The sequence below is a fragment of the Pollachius pollachius genome (assembly GCF_949987615.1).
Source record: "Pollachius pollachius genome assembly, chromosome: 18".
In the NCBI taxonomy this organism is placed as follows: Eukaryota; Metazoa; Chordata; class Actinopteri; order Gadiformes; family Gadidae; genus Pollachius; species Pollachius pollachius.
The window spans coordinates 7,266,653-7,279,457 of NC_136951.1; the positions used below are offsets into that span (position 1 = coordinate 7,266,653).

The 12,805-nt window shown below is 45.7% G+C and overlaps 1 protein-coding gene across 1 annotated transcript in view; it reads right to left on the reverse strand.

Annotated features, from left to right (window-relative positions):
- cacna1bb (calcium channel, voltage-dependent, N type, alpha 1B subunit, b) overlaps positions 1-12,805 on the reverse strand; it is a 126,743-nt gene that overhangs the window by 8,397 nt on the left and 105,541 nt on the right. The window contains exons 42-49 of the mRNA XM_079755900.1: positions 10,055-10,151; positions 7,497-7,602; positions 6,669-6,776; positions 6,059-6,165; positions 5,596-5,828; positions 5,119-5,245; positions 2,667-2,795; positions 849-887 (exon numbers count right to left, since the gene is read on the reverse strand). Coding sequence (XP_079612026.1) covers positions 849-887; positions 2,667-2,795; positions 5,119-5,245; positions 5,596-5,828; positions 6,059-6,165; positions 6,669-6,776; positions 7,497-7,602; positions 10,055-10,151 — 946 coding nt within the window. The remainder of the gene's footprint in view (positions 1-848; positions 888-2,666; positions 2,796-5,118; positions 5,246-5,595; positions 5,829-6,058; positions 6,166-6,668; positions 6,777-7,496; positions 7,603-10,054; positions 10,152-12,805) is intronic.

Here is a 12,805-nt window from a genome sequence, read left to right on the forward strand (position 1 = left end):
AAAATTAGCTACTGACTGAATACTAATTAAAACTTGAAAAGAGTTCCGCCCTACCATCACAACTATTCCATCAACAAACAAAACTGATACACTACTACGTCAACAACCAACATCAATAACCATTAAACACATAAACACATTGAGAAAGAGCAGTACTGTACTCGATGGTCAAAAACAGGACAAAGTGCTCAGGATAGAGTTAAAGGGCCCCTACTTAACACCCGGTATGATGTTGATTAGCCATTAGAGGCCATTTCAAAATCCTACCCGTTCTTGTGATGTCACAAAAGTTGCACTTTAAATCTCAGTGGGAGTGTTGCGTCGTGTTTACTGTGCTGGCGTGTTTCTAATCTCAAACTGTGATAGAGTGATAGTGATAGAGTGATAGTGGGTCACTTTGTCCGTGATTATGGCAAGGGACAGGATTTCTCACCGCGGTGAACGAACCACACAGAGGCCCACACAAATGGATGGAACGAGACAATACACACAGTGTAGGAGAGAGAGAGAGCTAGAGAGCCAGAGAGAGAGTGAGAGAGTGACAGGACAAAAGACAGAGCGAGAGAGACACACATAGTGAAAGAGACAGAAAGGGAGAGAGAGATAAAGATGGAGAGTGGGAGAGCAAAAGATAGATTGAGTTGGAGAGCAATAGGAAGATATACACATACAGTTGAAGAGAGAGAGAGAGAGAGAGAGAGAGAGAGAGAGAGAGAGAGAGAGAGACAGAGGGAATGTGGGATCGAGACAGACAGGGAGTGGGAGAGAACAACAGATAGGGAGACAAAGAGAGCACGAGAGAGAGGGAGAGAGAGAGGGAGGGAGGCGGTACAACAGGTGGTACATACTGCCAGGTGCTTCCCGTGGGCGTGGCGAGGGTGGTTCCGCTGTCAGACAGCACACACAGGAGGAGGAGGGGGAGGGGGCGGGAACAACATTAGCCATGAGATCTCAAATGAGAGCGTGAGGACAGGAGACAGCAGTCAGAGAGAGAGGGAGAGCTTTCCTTTTCAGGGGTAAATAATAAAGTTGGAGGGAAATAAATGTTTAACAAAAAAGTGCAAGGATGCTTGTGTCATAATGGACAGGGTGGACAGACAGACAGACAGTTGGATAGACAGACAGAGAGACAGCAGGACACATAGACATACAGTAGGACAGGCAGCAGCATAGACGTACAGACAGCGAGGTACACTATAGTACAGACTAGCAGCGCTTGAATTGCTTGTCTTGTGAGAACAGTGACACAAGCGAAGAGACTGAAGACAAGATAGAGAGAGATACAGCTTTGGAGTAGATCCACCCCACAGATATAATACATAACAAACATAACACTCAAAGAACAGATAACAGGAGAAAAAACTGATTATTATCCAAATGACGTATAAGAAATCTATTGCTGCTGCAAAGCAATACCTGGAAAACAACATACATCCGTTTGGGTGGAATTATATGCAACTTAACTGGCCTTCACAGCACCCTGAAGAACAACTCAACAATCACATTTATTTGATTTTCTGAAAGAAATGGATTAGTCAAGAAAATAAAACAAGGGATTTAAATGGGTTTAAGAGTATAAGATATGTTCTATGTGAACACGCCATATAATTTATTATATTATTATAATATAGATATAAATAAATAAACAAACAATGCATCCAAACTAGGGACTCATTTGCAGGTACTTCTTTTGTAATGCTTGTGTAACTCCATAGAACCGATAAAAACCAACCAAGTGGGTGTAACAAGGACTTATCGTCAGCCAAGCCTCTAGTCAACATTGCCTCGGTTGTCACGGTTACCTCTACCTGGAGAAGTCAGAGGTCACCGCAATGAGCTGATGCCAGTCGACAGACAGCTGGTCTGCCTCGGCTCTCGGGCGGCAGATTGGACTCAGCCTACTCTCCTCTCCTTCTTTCCTCCCCTTGTCTCATCTCGTCTCCTCCTCCCCTACTCTCCTCTCTCCCCCTCCAGCTCTCTTAAGCCCAGTCTGTCCCTTTCTCCTGGCTCACCTTCCCCCTCCTCTGAGGAGTGACAGGGGGTCCTCAAACCAGCCTTTGTAAAGACCCTTTACAATATATACACAGGTAAATAAACACAGGTGTAGATACACATACATTGTCGTGGTGAACAGGTATACTAACACGTTTTACTACACCTAGTGTGTAAAGTAATGTATTTATTCAGGTATTTTTTCACAGATAGTTTATAGAAATAGAGATAGGATTTTGCAGAGGATGAATGGACCATTTTCACAGAAGTGTGATCGTAGGACAAACACAGGTGTTGCTCATAACACTAATTATGGCTCTGCTCTTTTTATGCACCAGTAGACAAAAAATGGAACATGGAAAATAAAAGTTGCAGGTCCATAATTAGTGTAATTAGCATCACCTGTGTTTGTCCCAGGACGATGCCTTCATGAAAACTTGATATTATTTATATTATTTACAATTCAGAATATTTTAGATTCAATTTAATTCATAAAATAAAAAAATATATATATATGATCTTATTTTGCAATACTGCAAACCAGATAAACTGTACAACTTTTTTCTTTCATGAGCTGATATTGATCCTGTGGACCCTGTAGGGAGGCCTCTGAACCTATGGAAACAGTGGGGGGGGTCAAGAGACAGAAGACAGGCAGAACAGAGGGCTCTTACGTAGTGCTCAGCATTGAGCCTTGGCATGGAGGCAGCTCTGGTGTGGCCCTCCTGGGGAAATCCATCGTCATCGTCATCTTCCTCATTTTCATCTGACAGGACCTCCACTCTCCTCATTTCCACAAATTCCTGCGGACACAGCAACCCCAAAAACACTGATGACGTGTCTGTGTTTGGTAGATAGTATACCTGAGCTTTATTAGAGTATATACCTGAGCTTTATTAGAGTATATACCTGAGGTTCAGTAGAGTATATACCTGAGGTTCAGTAGAGTATATACAGCGCCTTGCAAAAGTATTCACCCCCCTTGGCTTTTTACCTATTTTGTTACATGACAGCCTTTAGTTCAATATTTTTTTAATCTGAATTTTATGTGATGGATCAGAAAACAATAGTCTAAGTTGGTGAAGTGAAATGAGAAAAATATATACATAAAACTATTTTTTAGAAATAAAAAACTGAAATTTGCCATGTGCATATGTATTCACCCCCTTTGTTATGACGCCCATAAAAAGCTCTGATGCAACCAATTACCTTCAGAAGTCACATAATTAGTGAAATGATGTCTACCTGTGTGCAATCTAAGTGTCACATGATCTGTCAGTACATATACACACTTTTTTGAAAGGCCCCAGAGGCTGCAACACCTAAACAAGAGGCACCACTAACCAAACACTGCCATGAAGACCAAGGAACTCTCCAAACAAGTCAGGGACAATGTTGTTGAGAAGTACATGTCAGGGCTAGGTTATAAAAAAATATCCAAATCTTTGATGATCCCCAGGAGCACCATCAAATCTATCATAACCAAATGGAAAGAACATGGCACAACAGCAAACCTGCCAAGAGACGGCCGCCCACCAAAACTCACGGACAGGGCAAGGAGGGCATTAATAAGAGAGGCAGCACAGAGACCTAAGGTAACCCTGGAGGAGCTGCAGAGTTCCACAGCAGATACTGGAGTATCTGTACATAGGACGACAATAAGCCATACGCTCCATAGAGTTGGGCTCTATGGCAGAGTGGCCAGAAGAAAGCCATTACTTTCAGCAAAAAACAAAATGGCACGTTTTGAGTTTGCGAAAAGGCATGTGGGAGACTCCCAAAATGTATGGAGGAAGGTGCTCTGGTCTGATGAGACTAAAATTGAACTTTTTGGCCATCAAAGAAAACGCTATGTCTGGCGCAAACCCAACACATCGCATCACCCAAAGAACAGCATCCCCACAGTGAAACATGGTGGTGGCAGCATCATGCTGTGGGGATGTTTTTCAGCAGCCGGGACTGGGAAACTGGTCAGAGTTGAGGGAAAGATGGATGGTGCTAAATACAGGGATGTTCTTGAGCAAAACCTGTACCACTCTGTGCATGATTTGAGGCTAGGACGGAGGTTCACCTTCCAGCAGGACAATGACCCCAAACACACTGCAAAAGCAACACTTGAGTGGTTTAAGGGGAAACATGTAAATGTGTTGGAATGGCCTAGTCAAAGCCCAGACCTCAATCCAATAGAAAATCTGTGGTCAGACTTAAAGATTGCTGTTCACAAGCGCAAACCATCCAACTTGAAGGAGCTGGAGCAGTTTTGCAAGGAGGAATGGGCAAAAATCCCAGTGGTAAGATGTGGCAAGCTCATAGAGACTTATCCAAAGCGATTTGGAGCTGTGATCGCCGCAAAAGGTGGCTCTACAAAGTATTTACTTTAGGGGGGTGAATAGTTATGCACATTGACTTTTTCTGTCATTTTGTCCTATTTGTTGTTTGCTTCACAATAAAAAAAAAAAAAACATCTTCAAAGTTGTAGGCATGTTCTGTAAATTAAATTATGCAAATCCTCAAACAATCCATGTTAATTCCAGGTTGTGAGGCAACAAAACACGAAAAATGCCAAGGGGGGTGAATACTTTTGCAAGGCACTGTACCTGAGGTTCAGTATAGTATATACCTGAGGTTCAGTAGAGTATATACCTGAGCTTTATTAGAGTATATACCTGAGGTTCAGTAGAGTATATACCTGAGGTTCAGTAGAGTATATACCTGAGCTTTATTAGAGTATATACCTGAGGTTCAGTAGAGTATATACCTGAGGTTCAGTAGAGTATATACCTGAGGTTCAGTAGAGTATATACCTGAGCTTTATTAGAGTATATACCTGAGGTTCAGTAGAGTATATAGCTGAGGTTCAGTAGAGTATATACCTGAGGTTCAGTAGAGTATATAACTGAGGTTCAGTAGAGTAAATACCTGAGCTTTATTAGAGTATATACCTGAGGTTCAGTAGAGTATATACCTGAGGTTCAGTAGAGTATATACCTGAGGTTCACTAGAGTATATAACTGAGGTTCAGTAGAGTAAATACCTGAGCTTTATTAGAGTATATACCTGAGGTTCAGTAGAGTATATACCTGAGGTTCAGTAGAGTATATACCTGAGGTTCAGTAGAGTATATACCTGAGGTTCAGTAGAGTATGACACGTCTTCTGACTGTCCCCTCCTTAAGATGCGTCTGCCAGGCCGGTGTGCGGTCTGTGATACGTCCCCGGACTGTGAATGCTTTATGGCACTTCTCTGGCTTAGTCTGCAAACACACACACACACACACACACACACACACACACACAGAATCACTGAGGAGTCTTATGATATGTGTATCACCACAGAATGGGGCCAATCGTCAACACTTTGCAAACATTGTATATGGTCGATATATTTGGATATATTAGTCCAGAAAACAGTTAGAAATATAAATATTATAAATTTATACAATACTAATTCTATTTAATTAGTGTACAATATAGATTGAATTAATTATTTGTTATCAATTATCATTAATTTATCATTAATTATAACAGTGTGGTTCCTTGGAGACAATGTGTTTTTTCTCGATTTAAGGACACTAAAAGAGAAACCCAATGGAGCCCATCTCACAATGCGTCCCTATTGGCCAGGGAGCCGGCTACGGTGTTGGCGGTGTTGGTGGAAGTGGCGGTGTTGGCGGTGGTGACAGTAGTGGGGGTGGTGGTAGTAGGGGGCGGGACTTCAGGGTGGGGATCCGGGGGGGGCTGGGTCTTGGGTGGGAGTGGTTTGGCACTAGGGGTTGGCGCTTTGACTGCCATGTGGGTCAGGGGCAGCATGGGTCGGAACAGGTTCCCCATTTTACCCTGAGTGGGAAAATAACACAAACGATCACTTACCACAATGTATCAATGATGAACATTATTAGGATCAGGGGGAGTGGGATTAGGTTCAACCACAGTGTGAGAAGAGAAATTAAGAGAGTATTAAAGGTTTCTAAATTGAAATTGAGTAAAAAGCGAATTCGGTCATAACGTAAAACAATAAATAAGACAATCAATATAGGGGGTAAATAATAATGAAATATGTTCTGTACCGGAGGTCCAAGATTTAGATGCTGCGCAAGTTTCTTGGCTCGATTCAGTTTATAATAGTCAAAGATCATCAGTGCAGCGTAGACCTTTCCTACTGTCAGCTCATTATCTGCAAGAGAGAAGATAAAATGAAATGTAGTGCTTCAACAGGACCAGAAGGTTGCAGCAGAGGAGTGTTGGAGCAATGATGGACTTTTGCTATTCTTTCTTCATATTCCACAATACACATATTCAAGAAATTGACAGAGAGTGAAGCACATGTAAACAGCAGCTTGCAAAATGTGGGCAATTGATGTCAATTGAGCAAAACAGCAAGTAGGATCCCTAAGCAATGAAATTACACACACTCTCACACATATACACATACAAACACAATCACACATAACTACACACACACAGATTAAAAAAGACAGACACACAAAAATGAATACGCGGCTGCACACACACAAACACACACCAACCACAAACAGTCACAAACACGCATACACACACACACACACAGATGAAAAGATACAGGAAACAGGCACGGCACCACAGTAGGTCTTAGAAAAGGGACTGTATGTCCATGCAGAGGCACTAGGAGGCCACCAGCAGTAGCATGCAGCGCCTCACGCTTGTGTGGAGTGACCAGTAGGTCAACGGTCTTCTGGGAGAGGCTGGGCCACACACGGTTGATCTCTCGCTTCAGATCAGCGTCGCACAGGCGCTGGGCCAGGACCCCTGGGTAGAGAGGAGCCAGCTAGAAGTCAGCTCAAATCTGGATCACTAGAATGGACCCCGTTCACCAAGTGGCCATCTTGGATCTGAACGCTAGCCGGGTGGGTCTGATTTACATCTGAAGGATTCATATAAGTCATTCCAAAGTACTAAGTCTGCCAGTTGATAGGATTTTATACTCAAACTTCGGAAATACAGGCATGAGACAAACAGTGTCTTTGACAACAATTACGATTAAGAAATAGTCTAGTGGCTTATTCGACTTCCACAGTCTACCTGTAGGCATCCGTGAGCAAGGTGCACCTAAGCCTGACTCCAAAATAATGAAGTCTATCTAACAAAATAATCAGAGTCACAAAACCCCTTTTAATACCTAAATGATGCATTAGGTAAGAGGAGGGGAATTACGGGTTTTGGAGTTTTTCGTTCAGGCCATATGTTCTTCCTCTATATCACAGATCTGTCACACCCCATCAATCCATAAAGAATGAGCATGAAATCGTGTGTCTTGTGGTTCATCTTCAATTCCATCTGCACCATGACCCTGTCCTCTCACATCGACGTCACACCCCATCAAATCCACAAAACACGGGCATGGAATTGTGGGTCTTGTAGTTTAATCGCCGTGCCTCATTTGTAAACCACACCCGTCCTCACATCGATTTCACATCCCATTCATCTCCCAACATGTGAGGGGATTGTGGGTGTTGTAGTTCTCCTCACCAGACGCCAGCTTGATCTCCAGAGCGGTGCGGATCAGCCCCATGAGCGTGGAGGTGAAGTGCACCGTGTTGTCCTCGGCGATGGGCATGTTCATCCTCACCAGACGCTGGGGGGAGAGGAGGGAGCCACGCATCACTGATCAATGACTCATCAAGGACCAGGACTAGATATCAGGTGATGGAGGGACGTAGCACTGATCAATGATTCATCAAGGACCAGGGCCAGATATCAGGTGATGGTGGGGGGGGAAGTATCACTGATCAATGACTCATCAAGGACCAGGATTAGATATCAGGTGACGGGGGTACGTATCACTGATCAATGACTCATCAAGGACCAGGACTAGATATCAGGTGATGGGGGGTGACGGACGGGCGTATCACTGATCAATGACTCATCAAGGACCAGGACTAGTTATCAGGTGATGGGGGGACGTATCACTGATCAATGACTCATCAAGGACCAGGACTAGATATCAGGTGATGGGTGGACGTATCACTGATCAATGACTCATCAAGGACCAGGACTAGATATCAGGTGATGGGGGGACGTATCACTGATCAATGACTCATCAAGGACCAGGACTAGTTAGTTTAAGTTAGTTTCATAGTTAATATTAATATTAATCAGCTGACCAGTTATGTTGATATTGATCAGCTGATCAAGAGCTGAGCAGTACTGTATCAGGCGATGGTGAGTGAGGTGGTGAGTGCCCACATGACTAGTTTAGTTAGTTAGGTTAATGGAGTTAGCTTCACAGATTTCCACCAAAGCCAATTGATCCACTAGACCCCATCAATTCTTGCTGTACTCAGCATGATTGAGGGCATTTCTGAACAGATCATAATAACATTTTAAATATATTGGTTAATATTGTGTATTGGTATCCCGGGTGGGCATTTGGATAATTTTATTTTTCAAAACTATACCAATGTACAGAACAGAGAAATACAAATATATGAACTGTGCCCGCATGACAGATATCAATATGAACATATGCACATGTAGGTTAGGATTATCATCAATGTATACTGGCGAACAAGATGGATGAAAGCATGCAGGGGAATATGAACCGGAAATGCAGACAGACATGCAAGTAAACATTTAAATACTGTAGCATTATCCTGGAAATCCTGCAGCTATTTTCACATCAATTCTGTAGAATTTTGTATTTTCATTGAGTTGCTGATATTCTTCCATTGAGGAACTGTAGTTTTTTAATACAGAAATACTGTAGTATTTGTATAGAGATACTGTAGTATTTCTATAGAGATCCTCTAGTATTTTGATAAAGATGCTGTGGTATTTTCCTTGAAGTAATGTAATAATGTCATTGTAGATCTGCAGTATTTTCATAGAGATACACTATAGGATTTCCTTAAGCCATGCAGTGCACACAAACGTAGTGAAGTGATGCAGAGAAGAATGACTGGCAGATGCATCTTTTCGGGGGGAATATAAAGGCCCAGTTTTGACAGGGGAGTGACAGGATAAGTTAGCTATGGGTGTGGGAGTGTGGGATGTGTAACAGGCTGGCTGTTTCATAAAGCGATACAAACTCTGAGTGGGTACTACGCTGGTACATTTGATATACTGTTATAGCCTATGTATATCTCCTCAGGTCCTTCTCTTCCCAGGCAGGACAACCTAGACGGATCATGTCCCCGGGCCCCTGAACGGGAACTTCAAGAGAAAACCTCTTTAACTGGGGCGAGGCTGTGCACGTTAGCCGTGATTCATGCGGTCAGCCCTGCGTGCGCACAAAGACGTGCACGAGTGGCAAACGTCAAGGCGTGGGAGAGGCGTGTTATGAGAGGAAGCAGCTGTCACACACGCGGACGCTGATCTGACATGGCTGGTGGAAGCTCTGCTGAAATGTACGCGTTCAGGACAAGGAGTGGACTGAGGTCACGCTGAGTGAGTACACCCTGAGCTGAAAGCTCCTGGGTTTGGATACCCCCCATGTACACTGGGCCTACCTGTGGGCATCTTTAGAGCAAAGAGCCCTAATCCCTATCCGGCTCTTCAGTGCCTTTTCTGAAAGTCCCTTTGGACTTTGGACACTTAGCCCAGCACTTGTAAGCCCTTGGCAAATACTCTTTACTGTACCGACAGCGATATTTTGTCGTTTCTCTTTTTTCTGACAAATGTACTTATCGCTTTGGGTAAAAGTGTCTGCTAAACGTGAACCTAACTGTAAAATCTAAATATAAATGGACAACCACGGCTCCTATATAAGATTGGCGTGCAGCAGTGAGGCGCAACGTACTATCCACTCCGCATGGATGCAGAACACCGACGAATAGCGTGCCGCGCGAAAAACGAGGACAGATGAGACGGATAGACAACACACCAGCCGACATGAAGAACTAGAGCGCGACAGACTAAACACAAGCCCAGAGATTCGAGGGGATCCAGGGAATGAGACGGAGACAGAGCGAAGCAGTGATGGGAACTCTTGGCAAACCAGAGCCCCGTTAAGGGAAAGACGAGGAGGAGGAGGAAGAGGAGGAGGAGGAGGAAGAGGAGGAGGAGGAGGAGGAGGAGGAGGGTTCTACCTTGTATGCGACGCGGGCCGGACATTTCTTGCCCAGGCCCAGCGGGGGGGACATGTCTCGGAGCATCTTGAACATGTCACGGTAGGGCATGCGACCACTGCCCGGGGGGTAGTGGGGATCGCCATGGAAACGGGGGATGGAGAGGAGGATGCAGGATTCCCAGGCAAGGGAATTGAGCGCGGGGGGGGGGGGGGGGGGGGGGGGTTAAAAAAAAAAAGTTATGGAGCTAAAGTTCCAACATAACTAAAAGAAAGATATGACAACAACGCGTAATACATACTGAGCATAAAAAAAAACAAACGTAAAACAAGGGAAAAACACAGAATCCATGTTAGTCAGGTCTCCAGGATTTTGTGGGTGGTGGTGGAGGAGGGGAGGGGGGTTGGGGGGGGCTCATCCCAGCTGGAGGTGCAGGGACCCAGGAATGCTAAGGTTGGTTATCTTCCAGATGTTTCCTTGAAGATAACGGCTGGATGCAGGTGGGAGGAGGGTGGAGGAGGAGGAGGGAGGGGGGGGAGAAGGAGGAGGAGGGTGGAGGAAGAGGAGGGGGGGAGGTGGAGGAGGGAGGGGGGGAGGAGGAGGGTGGAGGAAGAGGAGGGAGGGGGGGAGAAGGAGGGTGGAGGAAGAGGAGGGGGGGAGGTGGAGGAGGGAGGGGGGGAGAAGGAGGAGGAGGGTGGAGGAAGAGGAGGGAGGGGGGGAGAAGGAGGAGGAGGGTGGAGGAAGAGGAGGGGGGGAGGTGGAGGAGGGAGGGGGGGAGAAGGAGGAGGAGGGTGGAGGAAGAGGAGGGAGGGGGGGAGAAGGAGGAGGAGGGTGGAGGAAGAGGAGGGGGGGAGGTGGAGGAGGGAGAAGGAGGAGGAGGGTGGAGGAAGAGGAGGGAGGGGGGGAGAAGGAGGAGGAGGGTGGAGGAAGAGGAGGGAGGGGGGGGAGAAGGAGGAGGAGGGTGGAGGAAGAGGAGGGGGGGAGGTGGAGGAGGAGGAGGGTGGAGGAGCAGAAGGAGGAGGAGGGTGGAGGAGCAGGAGGAGGAGGAGGGTGGAGGAGGGCTCCTGTGGTGTCAACATTATTAGAGAGGGGCCGATGGACCCGCGTGGCGGAGGAGCTCCTCTTTCTACATGCAGAGAAACAGCGGCAGTAGCCATGCCGACCGCCGAAGGAAGTCAACGCCGCACACAAGCCGCTATCCACACACACACACAGACACACACACACAGACACACACACACACACACGTGCGCGCGCGCACAAACACACACACACACAGAGACACATCCCTTTAACGTCCAATTATTTCCTTAAGTCACGTTAATGGTTTAATGCCTGACTATGGATAGGAGGAGCGGACAGCATTGAGTAATAGCCAGATAATTATACACACTCACACACACACACGCACGCACACACACACACGCACACACACAGAGGTTCTCTGTGCAGCAGGCTAGGGGGCATTGCCTTCCTTGCTGAGCCATGGCGCTGCGCTACAGTAGGGGAGGTTAGTAGCTGGATCGGTTCCGGGTGCACATGTGGGGCTTTGGGGGTGGTCCTCGGAGGCCGCCATGGGGTCATCATAACATCACACTAGCATTCACATTCCCTGATTCAGCACAGCGCTGTGTTCAGCAGAGAGTAAACACACAAAACCAAACCACCCATAACCCGGGCTGTTCCTGATTGGTGCAGAACGAAAGAGCCGACTGGCCTTTGTGACACTGACAGTTGGTCAGTGACGTCACATGGCAAATTGGAACCAATCAGAGGCTGCTGATTGTTTTTGGTTGTTTTGGACCAGTTGCAGCTGATGTTTTGGACCGGGGAAGGCGTGTGGTTTTGGTTGGGGACTCTTCAGCTGCGAGGCTGTGTGAGAGCTGCCAACCTTGTAGGCCACCCTGGTGGGGCACTTCTTCCCCAAGCCCAGCGGGGGCGAGATAAAGCGTAACAATTTGTACATGTCCATGTAGCGTATCCTTCCGCTGCAAGGAATGGGACATGGTTAAAGTGTTTTGACCACACACACACTGAAACACATCTCCTGATAGCTTTTTCACTTAGGTCGATGTGGATAACTTGAGTAGAACTACTGTAAAAACAACAACCTTGTTATACAAAAAATTGCATTGAAGTGATTCACAAATAGTTTAACAAATTGTAGCGAAAGGGAGAAATACTCTGAAACACATTTTTTCTTACTATCGCATATTGTACACATTTGACAAATTAGGACAGATTTAATAATTTATAGGAAGGAAATAACAGAATACTGGACAGAAATACTGGATTGGATATTTGGATGGTCATGTCATGCGAAAGTAAGAAAAGCGAATGGTGAAGAAGGACATTATAATATTATAATAATATGATTATTAATAAGAATGATATATATATATATTTAATATCATGAAATAGAAAGCACTATTTCCCAGTGATCAAAGACAGCCCCCCTCCGCTGTGACAGGGAGAGGCAGAGCTTCGGTAAGGCTTATCAGGGCGCCTAGCGGAACGCCGGCTTTAACAGCTTCACTCAGGGAGACATGGGGGGTCTTGTCCCCCACACCCCCAAAACCCCTGGGCTCTGGATGAATGTCATTCCCCCCTACCCCCGACACCGTTCTACTCTCACTAACCTCGTACTATCACACCTGTCACCTGTCTTACATTTCTGAGTCACACTGATTAACACAAGCAGACACACACACTCTGGCACACACACACACACAGGCGCACACACACACACACACACACACACACACACACACA